This window comes from Salmo salar, chromosome ssa22 (genome assembly GCF_905237065.1).
Source record: "Salmo salar chromosome ssa22, Ssal_v3.1, whole genome shotgun sequence".
NCBI classification, from domain to species: domain Eukaryota; kingdom Metazoa; phylum Chordata; class Actinopteri; order Salmoniformes; family Salmonidae; genus Salmo; species Salmo salar.
The window spans coordinates 54,229,691-54,251,039 of NC_059463.1; the positions used below are offsets into that span (position 1 = coordinate 54,229,691).

At 47.6% G+C, this 21,349-nt stretch overlaps 1 protein-coding gene across 3 annotated transcripts in view; it reads right to left on the reverse strand.

Annotated features, from left to right (window-relative positions):
- Nucleotides 1-12,578: 12,578 nt before the first annotated feature.
- Nucleotides 12,579-21,349, reverse strand: part of grip2b (glutamate receptor interacting protein 2b) — a 234,409-nt gene continuing 225,638 nt past the window's right edge. For all 3 annotated transcript variants that reach the window (XM_014168262.2, XM_045705195.1, XM_014168261.2), the window contains exons 23-24: nucleotides 20,742-20,888; nucleotides 12,579-18,491 (exon numbers count right to left, since the gene is read on the reverse strand). In XM_014168262.2, coding sequence (XP_014023737.2) covers nucleotides 18,264-18,491; nucleotides 20,742-20,888 — 375 coding nt within the window. In that variant the 3' untranslated portion in view covers nucleotides 12,579-18,263. The remainder of the gene's footprint in view (nucleotides 18,492-20,741; nucleotides 20,889-21,349) is intronic.

Sequence of the window (21,349 nt, forward strand, 5' to 3'; positions counted from 1 at the left end):
GAACTTAGAAGCAGGAGTGTTGATATAGGACCAGGCCCCCTCTGTCCATAATCTTATTTATTAGAACTTAGAAGCAGGAGTGTTGATATAGGACCAGGTCCCCTCTGTCCATAATCTTATTTATTAGAACTTAGAAGCAGGAGTGTTGATATAGGACCAGGTCCCCTCTGTCCATAATCTTATTTATTATAACTTAGAAGCAGGAGTGTTGATATAGGACCAGGTCCCCTCTGTCCATACTCTTATTTATTAGAACTTAGAAGCAGGAGTGTTGATATAGGACCAGGTCCCCTCTGTCCATAATCTTATTTATTAGAACTTAGAAGCAGGAGTGTTGATATAGGACCAGGTCCCCTCTGTCCATAATCTTATTTATTATAACTTAGAAGCAGGAGTGTTGATATAGGACCAGGTCCCCTCTGTCCATAATCTTATTTATTATAACATAGAAGCAGGAGTGTTGATATAGGACCAGGCCCCCTCTGTCCATAATCTTATTTATTAGAACTTAGAAGCAGGAGTGTTGATATAGGACCAGGTCCCCTCTGTCCATAATCTTATTTATTATAACTTAGAAGCAGGAGTGTTGATGTAGGACCAGGCCCCCTCTGTCCATAATCTTATTTATTAGAACTTAGAAGCAGGAGTGTTGATATAGGACCAGGCCCCCTCTGTCCATAATCTTATTTATTAGAACTTAGAAGCAGGAGTGTTGATATAGGACCAGGTCCCCTCTGTCCATAATCTTATTTATTAGAACTTAGAAGCAGGAGTGTTGATATAGGACCAGGTCCCCTCTGTCCATAATCTTATTTATTATAACTTAGAAGCAGGAGTGTTGATATAGGACCAGGCCCCCTCTCTCCATAATCTTATTTATTAGAACTTAGAAGCAGGAGTGTTGATCAAGGACCAGGTCCCCTCTGTCCATAATCTTATTTATTAGAACTTAGAAGCAGGAGTGTTGATGTAGGACCAGGCCCCCTCTGTCCATAATCTTATTTATTAGAACCTAGAATGTGAAACTGATCCTATATCAACACTCCTACTCTGTGAACACAAGCACTGATCTCTGGCTGGCGAGATCTGTTTGCCCTGGGGAAGACAGTCCATCCTTAAAATAACTGCAAGTTATTTCTTTAAGTAAGGTTAAGTTAAGTTTTCCATTCTGTGTCTGCCAGAATTCTCCAGATATAGCTTTTTATGGCAGAGAATATCTTCTTGGAAAGATTTGGCATTTGTGATCTTGTCTTAATACAACTCAGATGTTCTAACTTCCTCTCTCTCCCCCCCCTCTCTCGCTCTCTTTCTCTCCCTCTCTCTCTCCCCCCCTCTCTCTCGCTCCCTCACTCTCTCTCCCTCTCTTTCTCTCCCTCTCTCTCTTTCTCCCCCCTCTCTCTCTCTCGCTCTCTTTCTCTCCCTCTCTCTCTCCCCCCGCTCTCTCGCTCCCTCACTCTCTCACTCTCTTTCTCTCCCTCTCGCTCTCTCTCCCCCTCTCTCTCTCTCGCTCCCTCACTCTCTCTCACTCTCTCTTGCTCCCTCGCTCTCTCTCTCCCTTTCCCTCCCCTCAAAATGTGGTCTCTAGCTCATGTGACTGGGTTGGCTGGTTGCTTTCCTATGACTGGGTGAAAAACAGGAAGTGTGTGACAGTTTAATTCTGATCTACTCTGCTCTGTCCATACCTGCTTCTGACGAAGACACAGAACTGCTGTGTGCACCGTTTAAGACCAGCTAGCATGCCAGGCAGAGAGCTGTTCATTAGGCACCAAATGATAGAAAATGGACTGAAAAATGGAGGGACTACCTTTACTTGTCCAATAAGAAACATTTTGTGTGTTGAAAAGCATTTTGCTACGTTTTGCTACCTTTTGGACTAAGGACTAGGACCCTGCAGTTTGCACCATGCAGGCTGGCCAGAAGGCTAGGACAGCAGGCTAGGACAGAAGGCTAGGACAGCAGGATCGGACAGAAGGCTAGGACAGCAGGATCGGACAGCAGGCTAGGACAGCAGGCTAGGACAGCAGGTTAGGACAGCAGGTTAGGACAGCAGGCTAGGACAGCAGGATCGGACAGAAGGCTAGGACAGAAGGCTAGGACAGCAGGCTAGGACAGAAGGCTAGACAGAAGGCTAGGACAGCAGGGCTAGGACAGCAGGCTAGGACAGCAGGTTAGGACAGCAGGCTAGGACAGCAGGCTAGACAGAAGGCTAGGACAGAAGGCTAGGACAGAAGGCTAGACAGAAGGCTAGGACAGCAGGTTAGGACAGCAGGCTAGGACAGCAGGCTAGACAGAAGGCTAGACAGAAGGCTAGGACAGCAGGCTAGGACAGCAGGCTAGGACAGAAGGCTCGGACAGAAGGCTAGGACAGCAGCTTAGGACAGCCGGCTAGACAGCAGGCTAGGACAGCAAGCTAGGACAGCAGGCTAAGACAGCAGGTTAGGACAGAAGGCTAGGACAGCAGGCTAGGACAGCAGGCTAGAGAGCAGGCTAGGACAGCAGGGCTAGGACAGAAGGCTAGGACAGCAGACTAAACAGAAGGCTAGGACAGCAGACTAGGACAGCAGGCTAGGACAGCAGGGCTAGGACAGCAGGGCTAGGACAGCAGGCTAGGACAGCAGGCTAGACAGCAGGCTAGGACAGAAGGCTAGGACAGAAGGCTCGGACAGAAGGCTAGGACAGCAGGTTAGGACAGCCGGCTAGACAGCAGGCTAGGACAGCAAGCTAGGACAGCAGGCTAAGACAGCAGGTTAGGACAGAAGGCTAGGACAGCAGGTTAGGACAGCAGGTTAGGACAGCAGGCTAGGACAGCAGGCTAGACAGCAGGCTAGGACAGCAGCCTAGACAGCAGGCTAGAGAGCAGGCTAGGACAGCAGGTTAGGACAGAAGGCTAGGACAGCAGGTTAGGACAGCAGGTTAGGACAGCAGGCTAGACAGCAGGCTAGGACAGCAGGCTAGGACAGAAGGCTAGGACAGCAGGCTAGGACAGCAGGCTAGGACAGAAGGTTAGGACAGCAGGTTAGGACAGCAGGCTAGGACATCAGGTTAGGACAGCAAGGCTAGGTCAGCAGGCTAGGACAGCAGGTTAGGACAGAAGGCTAGGACAGAAGGTTAGGACAGCAGCTAGGACACCAGGTTAGGACAGCAGGCTAGGACAGAAGGCTAGGACAGCAGGCTAGGACAGCAGGTTAGGACAGCAGGTTAGGACAGAAGGCTAGACAGCAGGTTAGGACAGCAGGTTAGGACAGCAGGTTAGGACAGCAGGTTAGGACATCAGGTTAGGACAGCAGGTTAGGACAGAAGGCTAGGACAGCAGGCTAGGACAGCAGGCTAGACAGAAGGCTAGGACAGCAGGTTAGGACAGAAGGCTAGGACAGAAGGCTAGGACAGAAGGCTAGGACAGCAGGCTAGGACAGCAGGCTAGGACAGCAGGCTAGACAGCAGACTAAACAGAAGGCTAGGACAGCAGACTAAACAGAAGGCTAGGACAGAAGGCTAGGACAGAAGGCTAGGACAGAAGGCTAGGACAGCAGACTAAACAGAAGGCTAGGACAGCAGACTAAACAGAAGGCTAGGACAGAAGGCTAGGACAGAAGGCTAGACAGCAGGCTAGGACAGCAGACTAGGACAGCAGGCTAGGACAGCAGGCTAGGACAGAAGGCTAGGACAGCAGGCTAGGACAGCAGACTAGGACAGAAGGCTAGGACAGCAGGCTAGGACAGAAGGCTAGACAGCAGGCTAGGACAGCAGACTAGGACAGAAGGCTAGACAGAAGGCTAGACAGAAGGCTAGGACAGCAGGCTAGGACAGCAGGCTAGGACAGAAGGCTCGGACAGAAGGCTAGGACAGCAGCTTAGGACAGCCGGCTAGACAGCAGGCTAGGACAGCAAGCTAGGACAGCAGGCTAAGACAGCAGGTTAGGACAGAAGGCTAGGACAGCAGGCTAGGACAGCAGGCTAGAGAGCAGGCTAGGACAGCAGGGCTAGGACAGAAGGCTAGGACAGCAGACTAAACAGAAGGCTAGGACAGCAGACTAGGACAGCAGGCTAGGACAGCAGGGCTAGGACAGCAGGGCTAGGACAGCAGGCTAGACAGCAGGCTAGACAGAAGGCTAGGACAGAAGGCTCGGACAGAAGGCTAGGACAGCAGGTTAGGACAGCCGGCTAGACAGCAGGCTAGGACAGCAAGCTAGGACAGCAGGCTAAGACAGCAGGTTAGGACAGAAGGCTAGGACAGCAGGTTAGGACAGCAGGTTAGGACAGCAGGCTAGGACAGCAGGCTAGACAGCAGGCTAGGACAGCAGCCTAGACAGCAGGCTAGAGAGCAGGCTAGGACAGCAGGTTAGGACAGAAGGCTAGGACAGCAGGTTAGGACAGCAGGTTAGGACAGCAGGCTAGACAGCAGGCTAGGACAGCAGGCTAGGACAGAAGGCTAGGACAGCAGGCTAGGACAGCAGGCTAGGACAGAAGGTTAGGACAGCAGGTTAGGACAGCAGGCTAGGACATCAGGTTAGGACAGCAAGGCTAGGTCAGCAGGCTAGGACAGCAGGTTAGGACAGAAGGCTAGGACAGAAGGTTAGGACAGCAGCTAGGACACCAGGTTAGGACAGCAGGCTAGGACAGAAGGCTAGGACAGCAGGCTAGGACAGCAGGTTAGGACAGCAGGTTAGGACAGAAGGCTAGACAGCAGGTTAGGACAGCAGGTTAGGACAGCAGGTTAGGACAGCAGGTTAGGACATCAGGTTAGGACAGCAGGTTAGGACAGAAGGCTAGGACAGCAGGCTAGGACAGCAGGCTAGACAGAAGGCTAGGACAGCAGGTTAGGACAGAAGGCTAGGACAGAAGGCTAGGACAGAAGGCTAGGACAGCAGGCTAGGACAGCAGGCTAGGACAGCAGGCTAGACAGCAGACTAAACAGAAGGCTAGGACAGCAGACTAAACAGAAGGCTAGGACAGAAGGCTAGGACAGAAGGCTAGGACAGAAGGCTAGGACAGCAGACTAAACAGAAGGCTAGGACAGCAGACTAAACAGAAGGCTAGGACAGAAGGCTAGGACAGAAGGCTAGACAGCAGGCTAGGACAGCAGACTAGGACAGCAGGCTAGGACAGCAGGCTAGGACAGAAGGCTAGGACAGCAGGCTAGGACAGCAGACTAGGACAGAAGGCTAGGACAGCAGGCTAGGACAGAAGGCTAGACAGCAGGCTAGGACAGCAGACTAGGACAGAAGGCTAGGACAGCAGACTAGGACAGAAGGCTAGACAGCAGGCTAGGACAGAAGGCTAGGACAGCAGGCTAGGACAGCAGACTAGGACAGAAGGCTAGGACAGCAGGCTAGGACAGCAGGCTAGGACAGCAGGCTAGGACAGCAGGCTAGGACATAAGGCTAGGACAGCAGACTAGGACAGAAGACTAGGACAGCAGACTAAACAGAAGGCTAGGACAGAAGGCTAGGACAGCAGACTAAACAGAAGACTAGGACAGCGGCTAGGACAGAAGGCTAGGACAGCAGGCTAGGACAGCAGACTAGGACAGAAGGCTAGGACAGCAGGCTAGGACAGAAGGCTAGACAGCAGGCTAGGACAGCAGACTAGGACAGAAGGCTAGGACAGCAGACTAGGACAGAAGGCTAGACAGCAGGCTAGGACAGAAGGCTAGGACAGCAGGCTAGGACAGCAGACTAGGACAGAAGGCTAGGACAGCAGGCTAGGACAGCAGGCTAGGACAGCAGGCTAGGACAGCAGGCTAGGACATAAGGCTAGGACAGCAGACTAGGACAGAAGACTAGGACAGCAGACTAAACAGAAGGCTAGGACAGAAGGCTAGGACAGCAGACTAAACAGAAGACTAGGACAGCGGCTAGGACAGAAGGCTAGACAGCAGGCTAGGACAGCAGGCTAGGACAGAAGGCTAGGACAGAAGGCTCGGACAGAAGGCTAGGACAGCAGCTTAGGACAGCCGGCTAGACAGCAGGCTAGGACAGCAGACTAGGACAGCAGGCTAGGACAGCAGGGCTAGGACAGCAGGCTAGGACAGCAGGCTAGACAGCAGGCTAGGACAGAAGGCTAGGACAGAAGGCTCGGACAGAAGGCTAGGACAGCAGCTTAGGACAGCCGGCTAGACAGCAGGCTAGGACAGCAGACTAGGACAGCAGGCTAGGACAGCAGGGCTAGGACAGCAGGCTAGGACAGCAGGCTAGACAGCAGGCTAGGACAGAAGGCTAGGACAGAAGGCTCGGACAGAAGGCTAGGACAGCAGCTTAGGACAGCCGGCTAGACAGCAGGCTAGGACAGCAAGCTAGGACAGCAGGCTAAGACAGCAGGTTAGGACAGAAGGCTAGGACAGCAGGTTAGGACAGCAAGTTAGGACAGCAGGCTAGGACAGCAGGCTAGGACAGAAGGCTAGGACAGCAGGTTAGGACAGCAGGCTAGGACAGCAGGCTAGGACAGCAGTCTAGGACAGCAGGCTAGGACAGCAGGCTAGGACAGAAGGCTAGGACAGCAGGCTAGGACAGCAGACTAGGACAGAAGGCTAGGACAGCAGGCTAGGACAGAAGGCTAGACAGCAGGCTAGGACAGCAGACTAGGACAGAAGGCTAGGACAGCAGACTAGGACAGAAGGCTAGACAGCAGGCTAGGACAGAAGGCTAGGACAGCAGGCTAGGACAGCAGACTAGGACAGAAGGCTAGGACAGCAGGCTAGGACAGCAGGCTAGGACAGCAGGCTAGGACAGCAGGCTAGGACATAAGGCTAGGACAGCAGACTAGGACAGAAGACTAGGACAGCAGTCTAAACAGAAGGCTAGGACAGAAGGCTAGGACAGCAGACTAAACAGAAGACTAGGACAGCGGCTAGGACAGAAGGCTAGACAGCAGGCTAGGACAGCAGGCTAGGACAGAAGGCTAGGACAGAAGGCTCGGACAGAAGGCTAGGACAGCAGCTTAGGACAGCCGGCTAGACAGCAGGCTAGGACAGCAGACTAGGACAGCAGGCTAGGACAGCAGGGCTAGGACAGCAGGCTAGGACAGCAGGCTAGACAGCAGGCTAGGACAGAAGGCTAGGACAGAAGGCTCGGACAGAAGGCTAGGACAGCAGCTTAGGACAGCCGGCTAGACAGCAGGCTAGGACAGCACACTAGGACAGCAGGCTAGGACAGCAGGGCTAGGACAGCAGGCTAGGACAGCAGGCTAGACAGCAGGCTAGGACAGAAGGCTAGGACAGAAGGCTCGGACAGAAGGCTAGGACAGCAGCTTAGGACAGCCGGCTAGACAGCAGGCTAGGACAGCAAGCTAGGACAGCAGGCTAAGACAGCAGGTTAGGACAGAAGGCTAGGACAGCAGGTTAGGACAGCAGGTTAGGACAGCAGGCTAGGACAGCAGTCTAGGACAGAAGGCTAGGACAGCAGGCTAGGACAGCAGGCTAGACAGCAGGCTAGGACAGCAGCCTAGACAGCAGGCTAGAGAGCAGGCTAGGACAGCAGGCTAGGACAGCAGGTTAGGACAGAAGGCTAGGACAGCAGGTTAGGACAGCAGGCTAGGACATCAGGTTAGGACAGCAAGGCTAGGTCAGCAGGCTAGGACAGCAGGTTAGGACAGAAGGCTAGGACAGAAGGTTAGGACAGCAGCTAGGACACCAGGTTAGGACAGCAGGCTAGGACAGCAGGGCTAGGACAGAAGGCTATGACAGCAGGCTAGGACAGAAGGTTAGGACAGAAGGTTAGGACAGCAGGTTAGGACAGCAGGTTAGGACAGAAGGCTAGGACAGAAGGCTAGGACAGCAGGCTAGGACAGAAGGTTAGGACAGAAGGTTAGGACAGCAGGTTAGGACAGCAGGTTAGGACAGAAGGCTAGACAGCAGGTTAGGACAGCAGGTTAGGACAGCAGGTTAGGACATCAGGTTAGGACAGCAGGCTAGGACAGAAGGCTAGGACAGCAGGCTAGGACAGCAGGCTAGACAGCAGGTTAGGACAGAAGGCTAGGACAGAAGGCTAGGACAGCAGGCTAGACAGAAGGCTAGGACAGCAGGTTAGGACAGCAGGCTAGACAGCAGGCTAGGACAGCAGACTAGGACAGAAGGCTAGGACAGCAGGCTAGGACAGCAGGCTAGGACAGAAGGTTAGGACAGAAGGTTAGGACAGCAGGTTAGGACAGCAGGTTAGGACAGAAGGCTAGACAGCAGGTTAGGACAGCAGGTTAGGACAGCAGGTTAGGACAGCAGGTTAGGACATCAGGTTAGGACAGCAGGTTAGGACAGAAGGCTAGGACAGCAGGCTAGGACAGCAGGCTAGACAGCAGGTTAGGACAGAAGGCTAGGACAGCAGGCTAGGACAGCAGACTAGGACAGAAGGCTAGGACAGAAGGCTAGGACAGCAGGCTAGACAGAAGGCTAGGACAGCAGGTTAGGACAGCAGGCTAGACAGCAGGCTAGGACAGCAGACTAGGACAGAAGGCTAGGACAGCAGGCTAGGACAGCAGGCTAGGACAGCAGACTAGGACAGAAGGCTAGGACAGCAGGCTAGGACAGCAGGCTAGGACAGCAGGCTAGGACAGCAGACTAGGACAGAAGGCTAAGACAGCAGGCTAGGACAGCAGGCTAGACAGCAGGCTAGGACAGAAGGTTAGGACAGAAGGTTAGGACAGCAGGTTAGGACAGCAGGTTAGGACAGAAGGCTAGGACAGAAGGCTAGGACAGCAGGCTAGGACAGAAGGTTAGGACAGAAGGTTAGGACAGCAGGTTAGGACAGCAGGTTAGGACAGAAAGCTAGACAGCAGGTTAGGACAGCAGGTTAGGACAGCAGGTTAGGACAGCAGGTTAGGACATCAGGTTAGGACAGCAGGCTAGGACAGAAGGCTAGGACAGCAGGCTAGGACAGCAGGCTAGACAGCAGGTTAGGACAGAAGGCTAGGACAGAAGGCTAGGACAGCAGGCTAGACAGAAGGCTAGGACAGCAGGTTAGGACAGCAGACTAGACAGCAGGGTAGGACAGCAGACTAGGACAGAAGGCTAGGACAGCAGGCTAGGACAGCAGGCTAGGACAGAAGGTTAGGACAGAAGGTTAGGACAGCAGGTTAGGACAGCAGGTTAGGACAGAAGGCTAGACAGCAGGTTAGGACAGCAGGTTAGGACAGCAGGTTAGGACAGAAGGCTAGGACAGCAGGCTAGGACAGCAGGCTAGACAGCAGGTTAGGACAGAAGGCTAGGACAGCAGGCTAGGACAGCAGACTAGGACAGAAGGCTAGGACAGCAGGCTAGGACAGAAGGCTAGGACAGAAGGCTAGGACAGCAGGCTAGACAGAAGGCTAGGACAGCAGGTTAGGACAGCAGGCTAGACAGCAGGCTAGGACAGCAGACTAGGACAGAAGGCTAGGACAGCAGGCTAGGACAGCAGGCTAGGACAGCAGGCTAGGACAGCAGACTAGGACAGAAGGCTAGGACAGCAGGCTAGGACAGCAGGCTAGGACAGCAGGCTAGGACAGCAGACTAGGACAGAAGGCTAGGACAGCAGGCTAGGACAGCAGGCTAGACAGCAGGCTAGGACAGCAGACTAGGACAGAAGGCTAGGACAGCAGGCTAGGACAGCAGGCTAGGACAGCAGGCTAGACAGAAGGCTAGACAGCAGGCTAGGACAGCAGGCTAGACAGAAGGCTAGGACAGAAGGCTAGGACAGAAGGCTAGGACAGCAGGCTAGGACAGCAGGCTAGGACAGCAGGCTAGACAGAAGGCTAGACAGCAGGCTAGGACAGCAGGCTAGACAGAAGGCTAGGACAGAAGGCTAGGACAGAAGGCTAGGACAGCAGGCTAGGACAGCAGGCTAGGACAGCAGACTAGACAGAAGGCTAGGACAGCAGGTTAGGACAGAAGGCTAGACAGCAGGCTAGGACAGCAGACTAGGACAGCAGGCTAGACAGAAGGCTAGGACAGCAGGTTAGGACAGAAGGCTAGGACAGAAGGCTAGGACAGCAGGCTAGACAGAAGGCTAGGACAGAAGGCTAGGACAGCAGGCTAGGACAGAAGGCTAGACAGCAGGCTAGGACAGCAGACTAGGACAGCAGACTAGGACAGAAGGCTAGACAGCAGGCTAGGACAGCAGGCTAGGACAGCAGACTAGGACAGAAGGCTAGGACAGCAGGCTAGGACAGCAGGCTAGGACAGCAGGCTAGGACAGCAGGCTAGGACAGAAGGCTAGACAGCAGGCTAGGACAGAAGGCTAGACAGCAGGCTAGGACAGCAGGTTAGGTCAGCAGGCTAGGACAGCAGGTTAGGACAGAAGGCTAGGACAGAAGGTTAGGACAGCAGGCTAGGACAGCAGGTTAGGACAGAAGGCTAGGACAGCAGGCTTGGACATCAGGTTAGGACAGAAGGCTAGGACAGCAGGTTAGGTCAGCAGGCTAGAACAGCAGGTTAGGACAGAAGGCTAGGACAGCAGGTTAGGACAGCAGGCTAGGATACCAGGTTAGGACAGCAGGTTAGGACAGCATGCTAGGACATCAGGTTAGGACAGCAGGTTAAGACAGCAGGTTAGGACATCAGGTTAAGACAGCAGGTTAGGACAGCAGGCTAGGACATCAGGTTAGGACAGCAGGTTAGGACATCAGGTTAGGACAGCAGGTTAGGACAGCAGGCTAGGACATCAGGTTAGGACAGCAGGTTAAGACAGGAGGTTAGGACAGCAGATTAGGACAGCAGGTTAGGACAGGCAGAGAGAAACAGTACTGGTGCTCTAAGTGTTAATCTTATAAATCAAGCCGTTATCAACAATATTTATATAATGATGCCCTAAATCAATTTGAAGAGTGTGTGTGTGTGTGTGTGTGCGTGCGTGTGTGTGTGTGTGTTAGGGATAATGTAAATTCATTATCAACAACAACATTTCATGTTTATAAATCTGGAGCTTCCTCTTTTGGTTGCAATAAACACATTTAAAGAACTACATGAATCACCTATGACACAAACATGTCCTTGTTTATTTTTTCATCTTTTTCCTCATAAAAAATCTCAATAACCCTATGCCTCTTATTTTTATTGTGCTACGATCCATCGAGGGAGAAAATATAATATAAAAATACTATAAAGAGAATAGAACATTAATATTACACATAAAAAATGAAGAGTTTAATTCCAAAACGCTATATATCCATTTTCAGAAATGTTGGCAAATTAGCGTTTATTGTTTAAATAAATATTGAAAGAGATTGGTGTGTTTTTTTCACTTCCTAATCATGGCATGGGGTTCTTCAGTGACAGACATGTATTTGTTAATAATCTATCACTTGATGGTTTCATTTTCAGAGACATAATCATTATTTTTGTTGCAAAATGCTACATATCCAGTTTCACACAGTCAAATGTAACAAATAACCCACATTTTAATGAACAAATGTATAAATGATGCATTTGTGACATCAATATATATATATATTTTTTTAAACAAATAATTGAATACAGTAATATGAGATATCGATGTAAAACATTCACATTTTACATTTTTTGTCATTTAGCAGATGCTCTTATCCAGTGCATTTATGTTAAGAAGCTAGGTGAGACAACCACATATCACAGTCAAATATACAGGATACGAACAGTCTATTCAGGCTAAACAATGGATATATAGTGTTTGGCAATGAAACTAATAATACAAATCATATACATCTAAAAATGTTTAATAAAAAAATTTGAGAACAGTAATATTTTACAAACACATGAAGGTACCCACAAGCAATCACTTCTGATGAAAAACACAAATGTAAAAAAAAAATTGGTGGATATAGGGTTTTGGAAATAAACTCTTCAAATACACACTATCATTGCATACATCAATTTGACCTTTGACCTTTGAAATGCATAGGGATGATCACATGTAAAATGCCTCAGAAGCTTGTTAAACTCTAACCTTAAGAAACCCTTTTTTTTTGCCACTTCATATTGCGTAGAAAAACACTTGTCTTCAATCTCAACGTTTTATAATTCATACATGAAGATACCTACAGTACATGTAACACTCGTTGCTATGCGATTGAAATTCATTGAGAATTTCCCCGTTTACAAAACGGTCTTCTTGATTTATGAATACAGGCCCAGAATTATGAAACTGCCTTTAACATTGGCCTTCCATTACCAGGGATAGATTTTGGTGGAGTTACATAAAAGCTACAGAGACAGAGAGAGAGAGGAGAGTGGGAGAGAGAGAGAGAGAGTGGAAGAGAGAGAGAGAGAGAGAGAAAGAAAGAGGAGAGTGGGAGAGAGAGAGAGAGAGAGAGAGAGAGAGAGAGAGAGAGAGAGAGAGAGAGAGAAAGAGAAAGAGGGAGAGAGAGGAAAGTGGGCGAAGAGAGAGAGAGAGAGAGAGAGAGAGAAATGAGAGTGGGAGAGAAAGAACCTATGACATTTCAAATGTGAGTGTAACGTTTAATGTTTTTTTATTGTTTATTTCACATTTGTTTACTTTCCATTTCACTTGCTTTGACAATGTAAACATATGTTTCCCATGCCAATAAAACCCCTTCATTTGAATTGAGTTGAATTGAGAGAGAGAGAGAGAGAGAGAGAGAGAGAGAGAGAGAGAGAGAGAAGGTGAAAGACAGAGAGAGAAAGAGAAAGAGAGAGAGGGTATGTGAAATTATGAGAAAGGAAAGAGACATAAGAAAGGGAAGGCGAGAGAGAGAGAGAGAGAGAGAGAGAAAGGAGAAAAAGAAACTGTCTATAATTCTGTGGCCAGAGCCAGTTCCGTGGGCAATAATACAAGCCTGAACAGAGATGGTGATTGTTCTTATGAGAATTCTCTAAAATTTCGTGGAACAATGAGTGCTTTCTACTTCATAGACCCAACTGGTGCTTTCCAACACAGGGTATAAACGGGACTCTGGATATGTGTCCCAAATGGCACCCTATGGGCCCTGGTCAACAGTAGTGCACTACCCTATGGGCCCTGGTCAACAGTAGTGCACTACGTAGGGAAGGGTGCCATTTGGAACGTATCCTGGGGCAGGGAAAACATTTGGAGTAATCCTCAGATAATTACGAGTAAAAAGTGTTTTGGCAAGGGGTTGCTGCTCTGGGGACCAAGAAAATAGCTTCAAAAATAGATTTTTAAAGAGAAGGCAGGAATTTTCTTGACCACATGAGAGATAAAGGGCTAATAATAGTCCTAAATATACTCTTTCTCAATAACAAGCTAGTGGAGGCAGACGTTTTCCCACATGCAAACATGTTTTCTGAGAAATCTTAAAGAGACGGCCATGCTTGTTTACTTGTCGACTACTCACTGATATGTAATACACTCCGATGACTTAGAAAGATAATACAGCTTATTGTTTGCCTGGATAGAAACTAAGTTGTGGCTTTTCTAATTTTTCCAAACATCTTTCTGCTTGCCTGGCTTTAATAACTGGCATAGGTAACTGGCATAGGTAACTGGCATAGGTAACTGGCATAGGTAACTGGCATAGGTAACTGGCATTGGTTACTGGCATTGCTAGCTAGACATGCTAGAAGGTGCATGTTATTTTATCTTTCTTGACCACATTGTAAGCAGTGTACTGAAACTGGTTTTTGAGAACCTAAAAAAGTAACGAAACACAGAGAGGAATGTTACTAACTTCTTCCAGGATCTATTTGTTGCTTTCTTGCTCCAACTCCTACAGTCATTGTTTGGCATGACGACCACAGTTTTTTTTAAACATTTTTTTAAAGACATCACAAACAGAACTGGTACCAGGTTAGAATGTTTACCAGCGAGAGAAACTGAAGGACGTTGCTGAGTTCCAGTAAAACTCAAAGCATTGCGGCATTGTCAGCCAAGAAACCCAAAGACCTCGTCCTCAGTCCTTAATTTCTAACGAGTGGTTGACTAAACATGTCATATCAAGTTTGTACCAAAGTATATCTAATCTAGTTGCTGATATGATGCAGTACTGATATGAACTATTTCGGGGCTGCAGAATGTTTCGGGAGACTGGATGAATACTGTGTAAAAGGGAGCATACCAGATCACCAATGTAAAGATTTGAGAATGGTAAATATCGTTGCAATCGAGAGTGTGTAAGACCATGCATTCATTACCTTTCTACAGTATAATGACGACGGCACTGTACTGTAATTCATTTAAAAATCCTTCAATTCTCTGTTTCTTTCTACCATTAAATGTTGTTGTTTTTTCACAGAGAGAGAGCTCTGATCTCTTGTCCCTGGTTTGTGATTAATGAGTGTTCGCTATAATTCGACCTTAATATCAAATCAAGCAGAAGGATTCCTCGCATAGAGGAGATGGAAGGATGATACGTGACCGATTCTTTACCAGCCCTGTTTCATAACCAATATTCCTAGTAGTTATTGATTATATGGGTTAATAATAGGTGGCCTGAGCAGATATGGTGTTACCTCAGGGTCGTGGTCAGAAGAAAACTAGCTGGACTTTTTTCATTGTCTGTTGTAAAACGTTTTTGAATTTTTTTTCTGTTGTAAACAGTTTTGAAATGTTTTCTGTTGTTAAAACGTTTTGAAAATGTTTTCTGTTGTAAAAAACGTTTTGAAAATGTTTTCTGTTGTGTGTCCTAATGAAAACCAAGACTTTGCTGCCATTGGTCATTAGTACATTAGTACAATGGCACATAGTTTATTAATACCAAGAACACTATTCAATCTGTATCGCAGAAATTCAGTGTTGCAGAAAGACTGGAATGTAAAGGCAATGTTCCCACAGTAGTAGTGTTCCCACATATGTCGGCTCAATCAGAAGAGGACTGGCCACCCCTCATAGCCTGGTTCCTCTCTAGGTTTCTTCCCAGGTTCTGGCCTTTCTAGGGAGTTTTTCCTAGCCAACGTGCTTCTACACCTGCATTGCTTGCTGTTTGGGGTTTTAGGCTGGGTTTCTGTACAGCACTTTGTGACATCAGCTGATGTAAGAAGGGCTTTATAAATACATTTGATTGATTGATTGATTGAATCGGAAATCACCTTTAAATTACTAGCACAGAATCTGTAACGCTTCATGGATACAGCTTGAATAGAGCCCAAATCTATTAACAGAGAGGTTGTTACTTCAGGTTGACCTGGGGGTCAAATGAAAGCAGGCCTCAGTGTCCTCTGTGCTTTAACTTCTTAACAGCAAGGCTAAAAATGCTGGGAGCTGGACACTGTGCTGGAAGAGGGTTTGGTGCTGCTATATTATGCCCAGGTTTAACTGTAAGTCTAAAATAGCCCCAGCCATTTTCCATCATGGGAAACATTTGTAATATTTGGCCGGTAGAGGTGGGGGAGTGGCAGCTTGGCTTTAGTTTAGTTCAGAGAGGATGTTATGTGCCCTCCAATTCCAATATGGCACATGGGGACATGGTGCCAGGACAGAGGGGTAGAGGCATAGATGGATAGAGGGGTAGATGGATAGAGGTGTAGAGGGGTAGATGGACAGAGGGGTAGATGGATAGAGGGGCAGAGGGATAGAGGGGCAGATGGATAGAGGGATAGAGGGGCAGATGGATAGAGGGTTAGAGGATAGAGGGGCAGATGAATAGAGGGATAGAGGGATAGAGGGGTAGAGGGATAGAGGGGTAGATGAACAGAGGGATAGAGGGGTAAAGGGGTAGATGAACAGAGGGGTAGAGGGGTAGATAAACAGAGGGAGTGGACAGAAAGGAGGACAAACTGAAGAATACATCAGTAGGATAAACAAGCATAACCTGGAAATGGTTTTACTCATTGGATTACTATTATGTCTCTGTTGCTTGAGGGCATCCGTAAATCCGTTTGGCCAAAGCGTTGAAATATGAAAGCGCATCAATCAATACACACAAATAAAAAAGGATTGCAGTGTAAATACTCATCTGACCACTGACTGACCACAATATGTCCATATAAACGTCTTTCATCTGACCACTGACTGACCACAATATGTCCATATAAACGTCTTTCATCTGACCACTGACTGACCACAATATGTCCATATAAAAGTCTTTGCTGAAGGACCAAACACTTTCGTTTTATTATCCCCATCAGCCCCCCAATAGCAGCAGGCTTCTGCATTGTCCTCCTTCACCATCTGTCAACAGTGTGTGTGTGTATGTGTGTGTGTGTGTGTGTGTGTGTGTGTGTGTGTGTGTGTGTGTGTGTGTGTGTGTGTGTGTGTGTGTTCATATGCGTGTGCTTTTCCATGCCGAAATGGCTTCTGCTTTTTGAAGACTCAAACAAACAAAAGCAGTTTCAGAATAGGTCACAGGTCAACTGTTTCTTCATTTTTTTTATATAAGGGGTTGACATAATGACAACACAGGAAACACGAGACTTGGGGTAAAAAGGAATCTGTAAAAACATCTTAACATTTTTTTTTACCGTGTTTGATAGGGCTGAAGACAGAGTTCTGTGAGTCTGTACGGTGTAGCTGTTGGTACAAGTCCAGCCTCCACGGGTAGTGTCTGTGGTTCCGTGTCAGTTGAACACCTGGTCACAGGTCCAGGGATGTACGTAGTAAACACGTCAACTTTGTATGTGCACCTTTAATTTTTATCTGTATAGTAGTGTCACAGGTCTGTGATGCTGGTCTGTGTTTCTGTCTCTGTGTGTCTGTGGTTACAGGTCTGTAGTTACAGGTATGTGGTTACAGGTCTGTAGTTACAGGGCTGTAGTTACAGGTCTGTGGTTACAGGTCTGTGGTTACAGGTCTGTAGTTACAGGTCTGTGGTTACAGGTCTGTAGTTACAGGTCTGTGGTTACAGGTCTGTAGTTACAGGTCTGTGGTTACAGGTCTGTAGTTACAGGTCTGTGGTTACAGGTCTGTGGTTACAGGTCTGTGGTTACAGGTCTGTAGTTACAGGTCTGTGGTTACAGGTCTGTAGTTACAGGTCTGTAGTTACAGGTCTGTAGTTACAGGTCTGTAGTTACATGTCTGCAGTTACAGGTCTGTAGTTACAGGTCTGCAGTTTCAGGTCTGTAGTTACATGTCTGCAGTTACAGGTCTGTAGTTACAGGTCTGCAGTTACAGGTCTGCAGTTACAGGTCTGCGGTTACAGGTCTATGGTTACAGGTCTGTGGTTACAGGTCTGCGGTTACAGGTCTGCGGTTACAGGTCTATGGTTACAGGTCTGTGGTTACAGGTCTGCGGTTACAGGTCTGTGGTTACATGTCTGCAGTTACAGGTCTGCAGTTACATGTCTGCAGTTACAAGTCTGTAGTTACAGGTCTGTGGTTACAGGTCTGTGGTTACAGGTTTGTAGTTACATGTCTGTGGTCACAGGTCTGTGGTCACAGGTCTGTAGTTACAGGTCTGTAGTTACAGGTCTGTGGTTACAGGTCTGTGGTTACAGGTCTGTGGTTACAGGTCTGTAGTTACAGGTCTGTGGTCACAGGTCTGTAGTTACAGGTCTGTGGTCACAGGTCTGTGGTTACAGGTCTGTAGTTACAGGTCTGTGGTTACAGGTCTCTAGTTACAGGTCTGTAGTTACAGGTCTGTAGTTACAGGTCTGTGGTTACAGGTCTGTAGTTACAGGTCTGTAGTTACAGGTTTGTGGTTACAGGTTTGTGGTTACAGGTCTGTGGTTACAGGTCTGTAGTTACAGGTCTGTGGTTACAGGTCTGTGGTTACATGTCTGCGGTTACAGGTCTGCGGTTACAGGTCTGTAGTTACAGGTCTGTAGTTACAGGTCTGTGGTCACAGGTCTGTAGTTACAGGTCTGTAGTTACAGGTCTGTAGCTACAGGTCTGTGGTTACAGGTCTGTGGTTACAGGTCTGTGGTTACAGGTCTGTGGTTACAGGTCTGTAGTTACAGGTCTGTAGTTACAGGTCTGTAGTTACAGGTCTGTGGTTACAGGTCTGTAGTTACAGGTCTGTAGTTACAGGTCTGTAGTTACAGGTCTGTGGTTACAGGTCTGTGGTTACAGGTCTGTGGTTACAGGTCTGTAGTTACAGGTCTGTAGTTACAGGTCTGAGGCATGGTGTGTCTGTAATCACAGGTTCAAAGTTGTGGTCTGCGGCTCTGCATGTCTATACTGTGTATCTGTAGTATGTATAGGTCCATGGCGCTTGTCTTTGACTGTGTGTCTTTTGTTTGTAAAGTCACAGGTCATTAGTGTGTCTGTAAACACATGGTTTTGTGTGCGGTTGTAAATTCAGATACAGTTCCATGGTAGTGGTCTGTGGCTTGGTGGGACTGTAGTCTGTGTCTGTAATCACAGGCCCATGGATCTAGTTGTAGAGGTGGTCTCTGCTGTTGGACTGCAGTGCAGAAGTCAGTAGTCCTTAGTCCTGGTCTGTGGTTCTGTGTGTCTTTACTGCGTGTCTGTAATCACAGGTCCATGGCTCGGGTGGTGGTGCTATAGTGGTGGTGTTCCCTACTGTTGGACTGCAGTGCAGAGACGAGAAGGCCTTGGTCCTGGTCCAGACAGTCCTGTTCATGGTGCAGTTGCTGGGCCAGAGGGTTCCTGCTGATCACCAGCTCCAGCTTGTCCCCAGCCTCTGTGATCAGGGGGACAGCCAAGCAGCAGTCAAAGTCTCTGGTACGCACATGGTTCACCTACAGCCCCAGGGGAAGTGGATATTTATTAGACTCATATTCGGTTAATTCATTAGCCTCGTATTCAATAATGAATAACTCATATTCAGTAATTCATTTTTCCTCCTATTCAGTAATTCATTAGCCTCATATTCATACATATTCAGTAATTCATTAGCCTCGTATTCAATAATGAATAACTCATATTCAGTAATTCACTTTTCCTCCTATTCAGTAATTCATTAGACTCATGTTCAGTACATAGTTGATTACAGCACAATTTCCTAAAAACGGTGGATGGTATGGCAAGTATTGAATAATGAAACTTGGGAGTCAAGACTAGAAGTTCAGTCAAAAGTCAAAGTCCCTGGTACGCATGTGGCTCACCAACCTCTAAAATAGAGTAATTTTGTAGACTTTTGCAGACAAAGTGACTTACAGAACTGTTGACATTTACAATGGCACATAACATGTCCCAACTAATGGGAAGACATGCGGATTCATTCATTATTTGACACTGTCGGTAGAATTAGTCACTTTGGAGTTTGGACAGTATAGAATTTGTCACAATGTGGGTGGCATTCTGACTTATAGATATGCACGTGCAACTCTGACTATTGTGTTAATCATTCAATGATTTCAGTAGGATGATTTGTGTGAGTTAGGATTCAGACCTATGTGCATGTTGAAACAGTTGTTTATTAATGTGTTGCATAATACTCACTACAACAGGGATGGTAAATGGAGGGTGTCAAAATAGACATACATACGCCATCCATATTAAGAAGTTGTCCTATTCCAGCCACAATATGGACACTTCTGCTATCACTGTAGATTACTCACAGACAGATCAGATTCTAAACCATAAAACACTGTAACCAAGGACTGATTTCTAGGAATAAACTCCACAAACACCGTAGTCAATAGCAACATAGCAACAGCACTGTTAATTCCGCTTTCTAACCACATCAGTGTATAGTGTTTTCTTCTGGTTCACACTATATGGCCCAAACCGAACCAAACTGAGCCAAGCCGTGCTGTACTGCTCTGGCCTGGTTACACATCCACCGTGGCAGTTGGAAACCAGGCTGGAAGGACAATGTGAAAGGAAAATATCAGAGCAAGCACAGTACAGCTTGGGTTGGCCGTATAGTGAGAATCAGGCTTGGCTTGGAAGACAGCTAGGTGACTGAGATCTGGATGTTAGGAGCACTGGTATATGTGCTCCGTGTGCATATTTACCTTTTTATCTTGGGCGTGTCCGTACACGTTGAATGTGAGTTTTTATAGTAAGTACCTTCAATAAGTGGACTTTATTAAACTGTGGCTTTGGCTTAATCAGAACCATACCCATTGTCCTATTCTGGTCTAAAAATGTACTTCATCTTTTCTTCTGTCTCATGGGTATTAAAGGTTGAAATAGATACTGTACTTCTTCTGGTCTAAAAATGTCTTGCTTTTTTATTTATTTTCTTCTGTCTCATGGGTATGAAAGGGTAGATATTATAATAACTGTACTGTATTCCCACCAGTGGGGTTGCTATTGCCATCTCCCAGTGGTCACAACCCAACCTGTCTCTCCATGTTTTCTCTGTTAATACGCTGATCATTTATTAACTTGCCAGCGGTCTGTATTGAGAGCCAGATTGTGTACAGTTTGCAGGGGGGAGAGGGAGGCAGGGTGGGGGAGAAGGAGAGAGGGGTGGATAGGGAGTCAGGGGGGGAGAGAGGGAGAGAGAGAACTTCTGTGAGTGTAATGCTTACTGTTCTGTTCATTTTTATTGTTTATTTCACTTTTGTATATTCACTTGCTTTGGCAATGTTAACATATGTTTCCCATGCCAATAAAGCCCCTTGAATTGAATTGAATTGAGAGAGAGAGAGAGAGAGAGGGGGAGAGAGAGAGAGAGAGAGAGAGAGAGAGAGAGAGAGAGGGTGGGTGGGTGGGTGGGTGGGTGTGTGTGTGTTACTCGCCAGGCTAGCTGAAGAAAATCCCAGTGAAATAACACAGACATGATCATTAGATACTAACACTGCTAGTGCCATGCTGTGTGTCTGTCTGTGTGTCTGTGTGTCTGTATCTGTGTGTAATAATATATATATGCCATTTAGCAGACGCTTTTATCCATCTATCCATCCGTCCGTCCGTCCGTCTATCTACTGTACAGTATGGTGGGTAGGTACAGGCTGATGGGTAGGTACAGGCTAGTGGGTAGGTACAGGCTGATGGGCAGATACAGGCTGATGGGTAGTTACAGATGCAGTAGGCACCTGTAGGATCCTGTCATATGGCTTCAGGCCTGCGCGGTCCGCCGGGCCCTCGGGACGGATCATGTTGACATAAACACCTTTCTCTAGGAACCCGTCAGATACGCTGAAGCCGAAGTCATCGCTCTCTGGATCCTTCATCACCGTCACCTGGGGAATACAACCCGATAGTTTAGTGCTGCAAACACATACAGTAGATTCAACACACACATAGCTGGACATAACTGAACATAGCTGGACACAGCTGGACATAACAGGAAATAACTGGGCAAAACTGGACATAACTGGACATAGCTGGACACAGCTGGACAGAGCTGGACATAATTGAACATAGATGGACACGCTGAACATAGCTGGACATAATTGAACATCGCTGGACATCGCTGAACATAGCTGAACATAGCTGGACATAAGTGAACATAGCTGGAAATAATTGAAAATAGCTGAACATAACTGGATATAGCTGAACATCACTAGAAATAGCTGAACATAGCTGGACAGCTGGATATAGCTGGACATAGCAGGAAATAGCTGGACATAGCTTGATATAGCTGGATATAGCTTGATATAGCTGGACATAGCTGGATATAACTGGATATAGCAGGACATAG